At 49.4% G+C, this 16,030-nt stretch overlaps 1 protein-coding gene across 5 annotated transcripts in view; it reads right to left on the bottom strand.

The window, feature by feature from the left end:
* Positions 1-16,030, bottom strand: part of slc4a2a (solute carrier family 4 member 2a) — a 40,971-nt gene that overhangs the window by 3,803 nt on the left and 21,138 nt on the right. For 4 of the 5 annotated variants that reach the window (XM_049010399.1, XM_049010398.1, XM_049010400.1 and 1 more), the window contains 18 exons: positions 11,981-12,143; positions 11,115-11,362; positions 10,049-10,185; positions 9,624-9,898; positions 7,523-7,659; positions 5,843-6,023; positions 5,448-5,583; positions 5,055-5,244; positions 4,680-4,785; positions 4,357-4,541; positions 3,625-3,901; positions 3,233-3,439; positions 2,680-2,828; positions 1,886-2,080; positions 1,427-1,654; positions 1,128-1,217; positions 532-698; positions 68-321 (listed from right to left, as the gene is read on the bottom strand). In XM_049010399.1, coding sequence (XP_048866356.1) covers positions 68-321; positions 532-698; positions 1,128-1,217; positions 1,427-1,654; positions 1,886-2,080; positions 2,680-2,828; positions 3,233-3,439; positions 3,625-3,901; positions 4,357-4,541; positions 4,680-4,785; positions 5,055-5,244; positions 5,448-5,583; positions 5,843-6,023; positions 7,523-7,659; positions 9,624-9,898; positions 10,049-10,185; positions 11,115-11,362; positions 11,981-12,143 — 3,325 coding nt within the window. The remainder of the gene's footprint in view (positions 1-67; positions 322-531; positions 699-1,127; positions 1,218-1,426; positions 1,655-1,885; positions 2,081-2,679; positions 2,829-3,232; positions 3,440-3,624; positions 3,902-4,356; positions 4,542-4,679; positions 4,786-5,054; positions 5,245-5,447; positions 5,584-5,842; positions 6,024-7,522; positions 7,660-9,623; positions 9,899-10,048; positions 10,186-11,114; positions 11,363-11,980; positions 12,144-16,030) is intronic. The other variant, XM_049010402.1, reaches the window with a different exon arrangement.

Here is a 16,030-nt window from a genome sequence, read left to right as displayed (position 1 = left end):
CGAGAGCGGGGAAGAGGAGAGAGAAAAGGCAAAAGCCAAAACTCCAAGTTAGCCTCTGTGGACCTACCCACAAGGATGGCGACCAGCAGCCCAGTCACCCTTTGCTCCTTGACCTCCTGGATGCGGGGCTTGTCTCCTGGGGCAACGGCTTTGCTCATGACGGTGAGGGCGTTGACATGCGTGACTGACCGCACAGTGGCAGCTGCGAGCCAGGGCAGGCCGAAGAGCGCCGACACGCCGCCAAGCACCACGATGATCAGCAGGTCCAGATGAAAACCAGAACCCTTCACGAGCATTCGCTCTTTCTTACTGACAATCAGCCTGGGAGGGGGAGACCAAAAGAACAACGGGGAGGGGGGGGGGGGGGTTAACTGTGCTCTGGGGCAAACATGTTAACACTCTGCCCGACCTTCATCCCTGGAGGCCCTGAATGATCCCTTGTTTTGAGTTGGTATAAACGATCATGCAGGACTCTTGAGCACTACTGTTCCGCCGTCTGGGCATCATGAACATGTTGGGGAGGGGTCTCACGTGGTGATCTGTGTCTCCATGAAGATCAGGATGAAAACCAGGATAGCAGGAAGGAAACTGGCTGCCATCATCCAAATGGGAAACTGGCCGTCCGACCCCAGTGGACTGATCACCCAGCCACGCTTATCTGGACTGGTCACTGAGAAGCCACTGGGCACGCTCAGTTTCTAAACAGGAAACAGAGGATATGGTCAGCAGAATATTACCAATTTTCAGGTAAGCAGGACTGACGAACTCCTGTCTTTCTGCAAGCCAGTGACCTCATCTCCGACACTTTTGGATGATTCATTTTAATAATTTTAAAAGCAACATTAGTTATCATTAGAAACAGAGATATTTTTTCCCCATGAGATGAATCAGCTTAAATGCATTTTGGAAAAAACAGCTAGCTAGCGAAAACGCATGTGAAAAAAATTTCTCATATGTCATACTGCCAGTAGGGTATGAATTTCACAAGATGTGAGGTTTCTGGGTGACATTATTTCCTTACATCTTCACTACTGGCAGTAACTAGGATGGAAGGTTGCTGTGTGGTTTTTCTCGTAAGTTAGAGATGAACCTGCGGATTCAATGGAGAAGTACACACTCAACCTCACCTGTGTGTAGGTGTCCTTGATACTGTAGTCCACCAGGACCATGAGGAGGATGGCAATCGGAACCCCAAAGTCACCAATCACTCTGCGAAACTGCACGACAGGTCAGAAGAACAAGGTTCGGCTGGAGTTCCCTGAAAGCATGTCTCCCGATTCCACCAAACCCCAACGTTTGACCGAAAGGCAGCAAGGTAAAGCCTCAGAGGCCTTACTGTGATTAAGTCATTCAGCCGCTTCAATAAATCCCCAAGTGGCTGCACTATAGGCTGAAGGTGAGATTTCCAGAATGAATGCACACTCACCCTGCCAGGAAAGAAGGCACTATTTTTGAGCTTGCGCAAATAAAAGGCAACGAAGAAGGTGCCTGACATAAGGACCAGGGACAGCAGGGCAGTATTGGGCTCTCCCTGCACCCTGGGGGCAGTGGCGGGTGCTACTGGTGAGCCGCTGGTGATGATTGTGGCAGAGCTATTGCTGCCCCCTTCTGTAGTATTCAGGGTACAACGCTGCAGAGGATGATCCTGAAAAATCTGGGTATTCCACACACATCAGAAACAGTCAAACGCTGATCGACCACCTACAGAGATCACACAATATCCCAGCCATAAACCAGGTCTTTAAGGTATACCTTTCGCCATTACTCTGTGTAGCCATTCTATGGGCACCTGAAATTCCGATTAACGTGGTGCGAAGAATCACAATTTATCATCTACACCACGTATGCGGTTCCAGCGTTCGGAGCGGCATGGTCATGTGCTCACCTTGCCCAGCTTGGAGAACGTCTCATAAATGAAGATGAGGGAGATGAGGAAGGAGAAGATCTCCTGGGTAAAGCGGGACACGAATCGCACCAGGAAGCTGCCCTCGAGAGCCACCATGAGCACGACGATGACCACAAGCCAGAAGCCGATCCACACTCGCCCTGTCAGATACTCCAAGTCGTTTGCCTTGGAAAACTGTGGGTCAGACAGACGGCGAGAGGAGCAGAGAGACCCATGTTTAGAACAGCCTTTGTAGGAACCTAGGTTTGTAGCTGAAAATGACATCTCTCAAATCAAATACATTCTTGCATAAGGTTTCTCTCCCATCTCATTTCAGCGGATGAGGATGCCATACACCTACTTCGTGATGGCTTTTTAAAATTTCAGAAGTAGCACTCACTGATTTCAACCCAACAGATGAACTGTCATTGCCAACAACGGGGACAACAGTGTAAGAGCTGAAATGCAGGAGGGTGGATGCCGTGAGGTGGGTGGGGCTGCTATGCACTTTCAGTAACTTGGTTTGGGCCCAGTGAGTAACAGCATCAGTGTCTGAAAATGCACAACAATCCCACCCGCCTCCGGCCTCGAACCCCTTATGATCTCCACCACTAGGTCACACCGTACGTCTGTTAGCGGCTGATCTGAAAGATCCCACAACAGCCACACGCTGGCAGAGGCCGGCGGCTCAAAGACAGGTCATTAGCGACGGCTCACGTGTTGGCTGACTTGTACAGCCGCACCGGCCCAGCACTGGCTCCCTGGCAGAAGAAGCGGGTGTGGGGGGGACTCACTGAGAAGAAGGCCTCCTCAAACACTAGCAGGGGCCCTGAGAAGCCCACCACCAGGAGGGGCTGTGCCCCAAGCAGGCAGAAGAGGATGCCCTGCATCGCCGTGGCAATGATCAGCTCTGATACGCCAATCAGCCCGTTGGTCTTCTCCCCTGAGGGAGAAAGAGAACGGGGGAGACAAAGGAGAGCGAGCAGTGAGAAAATAGAGAATATAGATTTCTTCTCATGATGTCATGACAACGTAAATGCATACTTATTTTATGTGCATTTGTGCTGCTGCAAGAAAATTTGTACTGTATGGTCAATGTGAACTTCAATTGGGGTATAAACAGTACAATTCACGGTCATTTGTTGTCATTTTTTACTGTGAATCCGTACTTGTATACCAGTTTAATGCGTCCCTGATCATAGTAATTATTTTCCAAGCATTCACAGTACAACACTGAGCACAGCAAGAGAGAGCTGGTCTCTCATACAAGGGTGTCACCAGGAAAGATCCTTCACACTACTTTGGCAGATCATTGGTTCTTGGTGAAGGGTGACGCCACACACTCACCCAACAAGCCGCCAAACGTGATAGCGGGGGATAAGGCAGCAAAGTAGATGAAGATGACAGCGGCCATACACTGGGGATTCAGGGCGTCCCTGAAGTCACTGACGTACTTGGGGTAACGCCGGCAAATGTCGTGAATCAGCCCCCCAAAAGGCCGTCCAGTCCGCTGTAGGGGATCATCGCTGGGCTTGAGGGGGGTGAGGAGAGCCTCTGCGCCAAAACGGGGATTGGAAAGCGGGTCACAACGTCACAGTGATGGCCCATATGCAGGGGGCATAAAATCCACAGGAAGTAGGATGCTGCTACATCAGTGTGAACCGCTTAGTGAGAACTAGCAAGCCGGAGAAGAGCCCCCCAGGGTAGCTCCGGAGGGCGTGTGGGCCAAGCCTCCTTACCCATGTCCTGGGTGCTCTGCACGTCCTTGGCCAGCAGCTTGACCTCCTGCTCCTCGCGCTTTCTCAGCATCTCCCTCTGGAAGCGCGCCACGGAGCGCAGCAGCTCCTCCCCGCCCACCTCGGATGGCGGCAGCACGATGCTGCAGTCCAGGAAGGCGTTGATGGCATTGAGCAGATCCTGGCGCTCGTCGGCCAGATAGGCGGCCTCGTGGAAGTACTGTGAGCCAAAGGGGGCAACCGAGTCTGGACAGCTGTCTCTCAGTCTGACACATCGCCCCTGAACCAGGTAACCAACATGTTGTTGAAATTTTATCTGCTGCAGCCTTGAATTCATCTACAGGCCGCATGACCAGCTCTCATATAAATAAGTGATTAATAAGATCTTTCTGCCCCAGTTGATGGTCTTGTATTATAGAATCAGAGCTTTACCATATCTATCAATATTAGTATACTCTGACCACCTTGGCTCTATATTATAATGCAGTGGCTCCCAAACCAGCCCTCCAAGCCCCCCAAACAGTCCACAGTTCCAAGCCAATCAAGAACACTGAATATCTGGTAGAGGTGTGCTGGGGATTGGGGAAGAGTAAAGATGCGAGTTGTCTGTGCTTTGCTGAGGACTGAAGCATTAGCCTCACCTCTTCCTGGCCACCCAAACCCCACAGGCAGCTGCAGAACGGCTCCCCGTGCCTCTACAGGTGTCTGAACCCGACGGGAACCTGCGAGACCTACCTTGTCCGACATTAGGGTAGAGATGGAGCGGCCGATCTGGTGGTAGTCCATGTTGGTGCTGGGTGGGCCCAACAGGATGAATAGGAAGCGGACCGGCACTGGCACCTCCAGGACCGACTCGAGGAGGACGGCCTCTTGCAGCCGCACAAACGCCATGGTGGGCTGATCCAGGAAGTCCACGCACCCTGCGAGATCAGATGTCACACATTTACATGTGACCTAAACCCAGACAGCAACACGCGGGCCCTCCCCATCCTACCGAAAGCAGCCAGTCAGAATGAGGTATTCCAACACAGAGAAAGTCACAGCAGAACTCAATTTACCAACAAGAACGACTGTGGCTTCCGCATTGTCCGGGATCTTCTCCAGAAGCTTCAATTCGTGTTTCGATTTGGACCTGTGCATGCCCAGTACTGGAGTACTCTCCTTCTGCATCAGAAAGTCCAAGAACAATTCAGGCACATTACAGACACGGTTCACTTGAAGGACTAATACAGCAGGGGGGTTTGTAGCTGCTTTCACGTCCTGCAAACTATGCAAACTCCAGCCAAGACCCGACAGAATAGAGCTGCAACACACCTCAACTTAACAGAGATGGGAGAAGATGAACCCAACCATTCTATCGCAGTACTCCTTGTCCCTTTGACACATGCATGATGTAATTTCAGGCAGTAGGTAGTGTTCGGCGGGTGACGTACCTCGTTCTTCTCAATATTGACGCGGGTGTCAATCTCGGAGCCGGAGGCACTCCCGCTCATGAGCGGGTCAGTAATAGAGGGTTCTGCCGGAGGGATGTGGTTGGTGCTGTGGTAGTGGGACATGAGGGAGCCCAAGCTGGACGCCGAGATGTTCCTGGGGAAAGAGTGCTCTTTCTCGTCGCTTGGGTGGCTGGAGGGGGCGGAGGAAGAGGGGATTGTGGGAAAGTGACAATGAGTACAGAAGGGAGAAGATGAATCCCAGCAAATACATTCATGTCTTCAAATCATTTTTCAAACATTTAGCAAAAAAAAAAAAAAAAAAAACTTTTTTCAAAGATCCCCTTTGAAATTCATAGAACAGACGTTAATGATCTGGCGGAGGACCCTTCTCACCTGTGTTTGAGCAGTAGTGCTCTCAGTACATTGGCACGGTCGTCAGCCGTGATCTGGTCCGTGATGATCATCTGCTCCACCACCTGGTGGGCGATGCCGGGCAGGGTCTTCTGGTCCAGGTCCAAGAGAACTGCCCCTGAAGACAGATTGAACCCGACGACATTTCAGCGGTTCAGGTGACACTCTGCTCATCTCTCTGGCTCCCCCCAGCCCTCTGCGCTCCCTAATACTGCATGTTGTCTTCTGTGATTTGTTCTTTTTTTGTATTCAAATGACATGATCATAGAAGAAGAAATAATCTTTCTTAATTACATACCGGAAACCTACAGTAAAGTATGCGTGAAGAGCACAATTCTGACTGTGCGTCAGAGGTAAGCCGCACCCCCAGAACACACCTTGAGCGATGGTCCTACGCAGCTCCAGCAGGCTGCGGAAGCTGAGTGAGGCTACGTGGGGCTTGCCCCAGCGCTCCGTCTCCTCCTCCACGTCCTCCTCAAACTTGATCCATCGAGCTGTCTCCCGCCACTGCATCTCCTGATTCTTGTCCATGATGAGCTCGTTCAGCTCTACAAATACCTGACGGACACGCGACCACAACGCAGAAGACATTGGTCGGAAAGGAGGCACCAGACTGCAAGACAGACGTCGTTCCCCTAGCTCACAAACCGTCTGCTCATCCCGTGATATTGTCACGCACCGCTCACCTGTAGCCTTATGGACATCTAGACCTGAGTAACTTTGTCATCATTTGCTAAGGAAAGATGGAAATCTTAAAAAGGTTAGACAACCTAAACTTTTGGCAATCACAAGAATCTCGTTTCAGTCCAATAAAAATAGCAAAGGATGTGGAATTTAAATGAATGCAATTCTGTCTCTGATTTTACAGCCAGAGCATCCCATTAGGTGTGGCCTAGACAAGGTCCTAACCTCCCCCAGGAATGCAAGGAACGGTGTCCAAGTCCAACACCGGACACTAATCACATCTCTAAATGTGGGCACGGTCATTGACTCTTTAAGCCATGTCCATTTCCTGGACTACCCAGATTTCTGTAAACACCTGGAACCAAACACCTCCAAGCGGTCTGAATGGGCTTATCTCACGCAGAATTGAAGCAAATTCATTTACCTTTAAATAGCCATCTGATACCCGACCGACACACTTTCTTTAAAGAAGCAGTATATTGGTTCTGAGCAAAACGCACAGCACAAGAGCCTCCGTTTGTACATGGCTCTGACCGCACAGACGCCTCGGTTTGCACACGTGGAGAACCCAGCCTCCCAGAGATACTGAATAATTAACCTGAAGCACCTTTCAGCTGAGCCAAATGCCACATGCACACCAAGCTAAGCCCTGCTGGTGCCCAGGGTTGGGAGCCCACATTGCATGTGCCCAGAATTATTCACCTTATCACTACCTACTCCTACATGGGGTGAGCGATGGCTGCCCACTCCCATCACCCCCGCCACGAAAACCCATTGCCCTCTACACACATGCTCACCTTCCGTTGAAAGTCTGCATCATACTGGTAATCCAACTGGACCATGTTACAGGTCGCGGTAGAGCAGGACAGACGCAAGAGAGGCCAGCCAGAGATGTTCACACCTGACCTTCCAGCTCCAAAGAGAGGTGCCTCGCACACCTGGGCACGCACATGCCCGCCCCGAGGGAGACTCGCCGTCTAGCTGGCAGCCGTAAGCACACACTTAATAAAACATGGATGGCTCACTGACTGACTCTATGGCTCTGAGGTCCTGTTACCTGTTTTTTTCTTTTTACGATGTGAAAGAAAAGACGCAAGTTCATTCATTTTTAACTCCACTACACCTCTCCGTCCCTCCCTCTCTCTCTCTCTTCTCTCTCTCACTTGCTGGGACAGAGTGATGCAGGTGAAGGAAAAACAGGTATAAAGTGAATGTGTTTTGTGATAGCAGGGGGCCCCCACTGACTGGACCACCCTCCAGACCCCCCAGACTAATGCATTAGTATGGTTTCCGCTTGCTGCCATACAACTGAACAGTCGTAGCACTGTTTCCATGTCAGATTGAGTGTGTTCTGGCTCTTCGGGCCATCTCACCTCATGTGGGGTACGGTCCAGTTTCCGGCAGCGAGTGCTGGGCTCTTTGTGGTCCTTGCTGATGTGCACCACCTGACCCTTGGTGCTCTTCCTGACCAAGTGACGGCGTACCCCTGGGACATCCTCGAAACGGTGGCCTGAGATGGGCAGACGTGAGGGAACGTGAGGGACCAGGCCCCTCCTGGCCTGCTCACGTCGCATCAGTGAAAAAGTGTGGAGTGGAAAGTAACCCCCCCCCCCCCCCCCCCAATCCACATTCAGGACCTCGAAGATCCTACCGCAGATGCCGAGAGACAGCCTGTTTCTCCACAGAATCCATCAGCTGCTGAGTCTCATCTAGTTTTAACCAAGCTCTGGGCCAGCTGACCTTCACCAGAATCAAAGCTCTTGGGCCAGCCTACTGACAGCAAGCTATTCATAATTGCTTCAATAGTGACTTACAAAAAAAATTGACCCACATGATGGAATATGTTTAAAAAAGTATAAATGAAAGTCGGACTTAAGGTATATAAGATTATTATGCCCCCCCCCCCCTTGAAGGAGATGGTTACAACAACCAGGGTAGAGGACATCACATAATAATCCATATAAAAGTCTGCCAACTGGTGATCGACAAACATAATAAACCGGTCAACATGTAGTCACGTCATCAACCGCTGACGTCAATTTTGGTCACTGGTCACCACACTTGCTGTGAGAACATCTGATAAGCATAAAATCCTCTTCACCAGACTTCAGGTCTGAATTGTGCAGATCTCAACTATTGGGTTTGATTATGAGGATGGAAATGAGAAACCTAATTGCATCCTCTGGGAGGGGTATGTAACACGCACCAAAGACACGCGTCGCTATTAACAGCACTTCATACAAACCTGTAAAAATGTCAGAGGTGGATATTACACAATTGCCAAACCCTCCCAATCTTTGTGTACGTACAGCTCTGCTCCACCTTTGAGCGTGGTGACATTTTTAGCATTCCAGCAAACCACTGGTCAATTTGCATTGAGGTTCAGCAACATTCACATTACCTCTCATTTATTTAACTTTTATCCAAAGTGACACAGCTTTTTTGTCTTTTTGAAAGCAGGGTGAGTCGGTCCTTGGAGCAATTAGGGGTTAAGGGTCCTGTTCGGGGCCCAAAGGGGGAATCACCCTATTGATTCTGGGGTTTGAACCTTCCAATTACATCCTAGCATCCTAACCTGTTCGGCCACAAACCGCCCACTGTTAATCCTCCGAGACCACCCGCAAACAAGTAATCTAATTCTTTTTTTCCTCAGTGTTGAAGACCTGAATTGTTCCCAAATTTCCTGTGTCCCTTACTTTGGTATTAAAGTCCCTACCTTGGAGGCGACTGGGCTACACAGGTAGGGTGGAGATGGTATGTGGGGTGAACCAGGCAGCCATTTACTCTAAATGAGTCAAAAACTCTACAAACAAGTAATGGGCACCAAGATGAGGACCAAAGAAAGAGCTGCTTACTTACTCAGGTTATGTGGATTTCGGTAAAATCCCGAAGATCTATTTGAAATGTTTCGCCTTTGATTTCCTTTGAGTGAATGCGCCCTTTTGTTGTGGCAGTTTATAGAGCAGCAGCAGTCATAACTGCGTCGGAACACAAAGCAGATTGACGGATGCGGAACAACACAATTGTAGTGGGCAGATCTGACCCTCCCAACAAAGGGCTGAAATTCCTACGGAATGAGCAGCACGGATGGGGAGGAATGAAAGGCCACATTTGATTTGCGGTCATGTGCTTCTAGAAGGCCTCCACGTTTGCATCTGATCAAAGTTAATTAAATGCGCTCTGTATTTCTGTGTATAATGGAAAAGGATGACATTTTCTGACCGTTATTTCTGACCGTCTTGATTGGGCCACTTGGATTTTCTATTAATACCAAATAAAGATGGTTCCTGTCGCAGTGTATTTTCTGACATGAGTCTATACCAAGAAATGAGGGTTGATGTATGGAGTCATAGAGATTCCTGGTCAGTTATTCACCATCTAAGCTACATACCAAGTATTCGAGTTTGCCCTGTGTTTTTAACCTTTTTCACATGAAGCCTTAGTTATGAGTTGGCATGCAACCTTGGCACTCACTTTTGATGCCATCCAAGTCCACGGTGGGTAGCATCTGCGCTTCGCTCTCGTCCGTGGGGATGCGCTCATAGCGGGAATGTTCAGCAGCCGTCATGTTACCCGTGCGGCGCCGTTCCTGAAGGTCATAGCTGCGGCCCGCCTGGGCCACCTTGGAACCGGTGGGGGTGCAGCGGCCAGGGGGCGCAGCCGAGTCCACTGGGCAGGTCGGGGAGGACGGCATCGAGGAGCAGCTGGAGGCCATGTTTCGGCTTTGGGGTGGGGTTGACGCTGAGTCACTGTAAAGAGGTCGCAATGAGACACTCAGAGCAGAGCAGAGGAACGCCAACACCTGCAGGCAGTGGCTCCTCAGGGCTTCCACACTTACTGGCCAACTGCAGCAGTGGTATTCATGTATGGCCTCAGAGATCATTGTGCTGCATACTCACTCTGTGGGCGTGGCGTCTTCAAGGAGAACCGAGTCGCTGCACAGGGCCGACTCAGGTACGATGTCTACCTGGCGTGGAGGTGTGAACTCGGCAGCTCTGATGGTGGACAGCGAAGGGTCATCATCTGCAACGAAGAACTAGGGGGGGACAGGGAATCCCAAGGGGCATTTATAATTTATTAAGGAGACTCCTGTAGAGTGACAATGCAGTATTTATACAGAGATTCTGCACCTGGTCTTTACACACAGGAATGCTGCTAGAGATTTTGGGCCCCACAAAAGCATATCATGCTAGGCCCCCAACCCAGACCAATCCAGCTATGTTCCAAATGTTTTAGGGCCCCTTGCAATCATCCTAACTCCTCTTCCCCTATTAACGTACCCCTGTTCACACACACGCGCACAGCTTTCACAGCCAGTGTAGTACAACTTTTGGCTGAATACAGTAAAGTGATTCTTCTGCTTTAGAATTAAACTAAAGGCCAAGACATTTCAGCCAGCCCTACCAGTACCCAGTTTTGTACCTTCCCACCAGTATTCCCAGTAGTAGTTTCCTACCAGCACCCTTAGCCAATTCCACCAGCATAAAACATGATTACGGGCTTAATGGATTAGTCTAATTAGATTTTTTTGGTTCAGAAAACAAACATGCAGAAATAACACAGCTATTGGTTTAACAAGCAAACACACTCGTAAAACAGCAAGAATGTTGCTGTATTCATTTAGCTGGGTGTGTGGGGGGGGGTTCTTTATTTCATAGACGCAAATGATAAATCATGCCATATGTATCCTGAAGCAGAATCCATTCTACTTTGTCCAGTACCACCCCTCAAAACGGTGGACACCACGTTACATTTAAAAGATCCAGTCAGTGGGTCAGGTGCCTGTTCTCTGGTACCCTGTGTGGGTAGGAGCCACGCAAGCCATTGCTACCTCCGCCCGAATTCCTTCACAGCGCAGAAGCAAGACTGACAGGCCCTGATCCAATGAGACTAACCATGTCCGTATTCTGTCACTCGGAGCATCCAAACCCCAGTGCGTGACTGAGCCCGTGGGAAAGGCCATACCTGCACTGTCTGTGTGTGACTGTCTGGCTCCGCGTCAGGGGTCACGTCCGGCTGGCTGCAGGACTCCTCCTCCTCCGCCTCTTCTTCTTCTTCGTCTTCCTCGATGGTGGGGGCCCCGCTGCTCCCAGAGCCCCTCCTCCGGCCAGAGCCGACCCCTTTCCTCTTCTTGCTGCTCTTCTTCTTCCTGCCCCCCGCAGGGAGGTGCTTGGATAGCGGCTGGTGGATGTGGTGAGAGGAGTGTCGGTGGTCTGGGAGGAAGAGGAGGGGTTCAGACGTTAAAGGAAGATGAGTGACTGACCCTTGGCAGCTCTTTAGGGTATTTAACAACGCCTGCGCCACTTTAATGAAGCCAATTCAGAAGCCATCGGACAGACTATAAAGATTCATTGGAGAATTTCATTTTAATTTTACTTGGAAACTTTGCCCTAAAGCCATGTCACCTGATACAGAAGCAGAGATCTAATCCAGCCTCATCTCACTGTTCGACATCGACATGGATGGTTTAACCCAAAGCTCATATGTGCATCTCCAGTTACAGTTCGATAGATGTTACTCAGATCACAAAAGCCAGGGTTAAGATTATTTTTCCCCCCCATTGCATTGCTGATGCCATTATTCAGGAGAGACTAGTAACTGTCTAACTGCAATAATTCAGGTTAAATACCAAGTTTCATAGTACAAGAAGGAAGGGCCTCTATGGCACTTTAAAAGGTTGCCTTGAAGGTCTAAGGTTACTTGAATAGGATGCTGTTTCCCTAAAATAAGCAGCAGAGATATAGATATATAGCTGGTCTACTAGAGCATGACGGTCATGCTCCCACACCCCAGAGCAACCAGGCATGACCCAGCCCACGGAGGGCGCTCACATTCAAAATCCGCCTCGTTGTAGGTGCGGTGCTGCTCATCCCGGACGCGTGGTGCGGGATGGATAATCTGTTGGAATCTCTCTACCCCCAGGGCCTTGTTGAGGTCTCCCTCGTCGTCCTCCTCGCGTCGCACACCGCGGGGGAGTGGGGCCGACGGCTCGAGCTGCGAGAGCGGAAAGTGGCGGGGTTATGATGCGCTTCTAGTGCGCGGATGACCGGGGAAGGCCGTAAAAGGACAAGAAAGGCCACTTCGGACAACGTTTCAGAGCCCATTAGCAGGCGAGATTATGCAGTTACACACCTGAATTACTGTAATCATCGTCCCTGCACCTTCTGTCGCAGAGGACAGAAATACCTTCCAAATTAAATGCTAGGGACAGAGGGCTCCTCGACCGCTGTCATGGAAACAGCACCTGCTGCTCAGCTGAAAAGGTGGGAAATCTTACTGCAGTACAAAGAACCTTTGCATTGAGAGGGCTGGCACTTGTGTGTATAAGACATCAAAAGTTCTTGTCCCACATACATACAAAAAATGAGACCTACAGTTCTGGCTTTATTCTATCAATGACCAATTTCTGTTAAATGCTCTTCATATTCAGTTAGTAAAAGTCCTTGTTCTTTATTCTATGACTAAATCCTCGAGGTCAGCTGATAAGTTGCTTCTATTTGTTCCACGAGCACATAGAACACAAAGGGTGACTGGACCTTTTCCATGCTCCATGCCAAACTTTGTAATAGACTTCCCATGTCTGTCAGGTCTACGTCCTCTATAAATAGATTTATATAAATCTATATTTCAAAAATGATTGATTGTCATTGTTGACACACCACAGCACAACAATGAAATGTGTCCTCTGCATTTATCCCATATGTGACATTCTGACATTACAGGGGGAATCTAATTTAGTGGCCAGGGAGCAGTGTAGGGGGCGGTACCTTGCTCAGGGTACCTTGCTCGTAAGGGATTTGAATCCGAAACCTTCCAACCACAAGTACCTTCCCTAACCATTCCCTACCACTGGCCTAACAGTTAAATCTAAGCTTAGTACGTGGGGTGATCTTTATGCATTAGCATACCCTGAGTCATAGTATATCTACTGTTTCCCCTCTACTGTTTAATTTTAATTCATATATCGTTAATATTTATGTATTTACTTTTTACATTTTTTGTGTCTATTTCAAGCCCCTTCTGTACCAGTTTTATTTTTGGGGCCATGTTATGTCTTATTTTTTCTACTTAATATGATTTTGATTTTGTCAAACTGTACGGCCCTTTGGTGAGCCGTGGCTGTTTCTAAATGTACTGCATAAACAAACACGGACTTTGGAGAAAAACATCTACCTGAAACTAAGGGAAATGTTGCAATTACACATTACCTACACTAGAGGGAGACAGAGTCACCGGCAAAGCCAATTGTTGTTCAGGGTCCATGCAAAGTGTAACAACTGAATCATCAGGCTGATAAGTGATAAATGCTGATGGGAAAGTGCATTTTAAATTACATATCACAAGATGTAGAAATGAGTGCTACATTCATGGTGCCATGTCTTCAGACACGAAAGAGTCCACTGCTTCAATCGGCTTGGGTGACAGGTTCGCTGTACTGGTGCCTCACTTAGGTGAGATTAGCATGCTGCCACAGCAGACAGCCTGAGAAGGTTGGGTGTGAGATTCGTAAACTGGGAATGACAGCGGTTTTGATAGCCTTGAGAATTTAGAAGACTAGGTACAGCTCCCACAAGGTCCAGAATCAAAAGCAGGACAAAACATGAAATATTGGAGAAGGAAATGGACCCTCCTGGGCAAAAAAAAAAGGAAACGGAACAAAGCTTAATGTTGTGCGAACGTTGTCTTAGTCATGGTCTTGGTCATGGTCATGGTCTTGGTAATGGTCTTGGTAATGGTCTTGGCTGCATACCAAGAATGAAACAGGAGCAAACAATCAGAAAGGGTTAAACTATTTGCACAACAAAGCATGGAAGCAGTGAGCTGCAGGAGACTTTCAGAGAAGGAACTACCCACTGTGACCAAAACTAACCTAGGGACTAACTTCTCAGAGAAGCTGCTGCCTTACTTGGAAATGGCTCGAATCTGTTCCTTGAAAATGGACAAACCATTCTGGACATTCGTGGGGACCATGAACACTGAGCAGGTGCAGACAGCAAAGTCCTCTCACATAGTCAAAGGGGCACGGAATGCGGCATGGAGGGCAGGAGGGGGAGTGAGGAGGACCGTTAAGACCAGTCCAGAAAAGTTAATGTTAAAGCTGTGGTACTGCAGCAGCACAGGCTGAGCAGCCTTTGGACTGGGGACAGAAGTGGACCTCCCTGGAAAAAAAGAAAAAATAAATATTCCTGCACTGAAGTTTGGACTGACCACACAGAGGCTTTGACCCAGAAAATCCAGCCTCGCACGTAACCCTGCTACACCTGCACCATGCTGGCCATGGTGGCGGGGGAGAACGGTACAAGCCCAGCATCATCTCCCATCTTACACCCTGAAAAAAGCTGACCACACCATAGGCTGGCGTCCCCAAGCGTGTCCTTCGCTGCCCTCATTCATTTTGGCATGAAGGTCTTCAACCTGACCTCTAGGTGGTGTTACATTATTAAGCCTGCAGCCTTCTGAGATTCATCTATCCCCTGTAACTAAGTGTGGCTGGGTGCTCGCACAGTTTTTACACACAGTTATTTACTCGACCAGGACACTGAAACATCCATCAAGCATGAAAACTTGAAAACGAAGCGCAAAACCGAAAAGCTGACTTGTCATTTTGACACCGGCTTACTCAAGGTGACCCTTGACTGCTGGGGCTTTGCAAGGCTCACTGCTGCTCAGTATTTTCACGCCGTGGGAACAAAGCAACTGTACAGAAAAGCAGGTGGTCTGACACAGGGCTCAGCTCCGTCTCTTTCAGAGAATGCCTCAAGCCCCGGAGCCTTGCAAGGCTTTCAAGACGCCGCTCCCCTCAGGGGCTCGTAAAGTTAGACTCCATAGTAAACAGCCAAGCAGGTTTCGCCTGGACCCTGCCTATTTGCAGGGTTTCGCCTGGACCCTGCCTATTTGCAGGGTTTCGCCTGGACCCTGCCTATTTGCAGGGTTTCGCCTGGACCCTGCCTATTTGCAGGGTTTCGCCTGGACCCTGCCTATTTGCAGGGTTTCGCCTGGACCCTGCCTATTTGCAGGGTTTCGCCTGGACCCTGCCTATTTGCAGGGTTTCGCCTGGACCCTGCCTATTTGCAGGGTTTCGCCTGGACCTGGAACACTTCCCCAACTATTCGTCCTTCCGCATCCATCTCCAAAGCACAGACAGCTCAGGTTTCTCTGCACACGGACCTTTCCTTCCACTCAGTAACTCTGCTGGGACGCAGCTGAACAGACACAAGTAAGACCCATTTAGAAAGTGTCCCTCCCATCCCCCCACCTAAGCTACTCCCGAGGAACTTCCCAGAAACGCCCCTCCCATCTTCCACATCAGCAGAACGACTGGCTCCGTGCCTGGTCCGAGAGCAGCTGTCGTATGGGCCAAGGAGAGGCACAGGCACCAAGGTCAGTGAGAAAAGGAGCCATTGCTCAGGACATTAGCGTAAACCAGATAGGGCTGCACCAAGGACATCAGGGAGGCAATCTATAGAAAATAATAAAACAAAACACAATGTTTTTCAGCAATGAACTTCATTACCTACGGGTTTCCATTCAGAAGAGAGGTCAGGTTATGACAGATCGGGATTAAGGATAAACCGGTTAAGGAACAAGGTGCTGACCCTTTCCCGAACAGTTCTCACATTCTCACTCTCTGAGGTCAGAAGTCAAACTGATTAATGGTTAAACTGCATTTGCAGTGTGTCAGCATGGGGTGCAAGTCCCCAAAAATCCCAGCATCCACAAAAATCACACAAACCAAGCTCGGGAAAGGTCTGGCCAATAATGTACCGTCTCTACCAGAGCTGCAGGTGGTTTCTACCTAGAGATTAAGCTTTTTTCAGAGCTCATTGGGCGAGCTTGCAGAGGCGTATATCCTGAACGAATCACTGTCCTCTCACAGCCAG

Source organism: Brienomyrus brachyistius, chromosome 4 (assembly GCF_023856365.1).
Source record: "Brienomyrus brachyistius isolate T26 chromosome 4, BBRACH_0.4, whole genome shotgun sequence".
Taxonomy (NCBI): domain Eukaryota; kingdom Metazoa; phylum Chordata; class Actinopteri; order Osteoglossiformes; family Mormyridae; genus Brienomyrus; species Brienomyrus brachyistius.
Note: the sequence above shows the minus strand (reverse complement) of the source record. Positions and strands in the feature narration are given on the sequence as shown.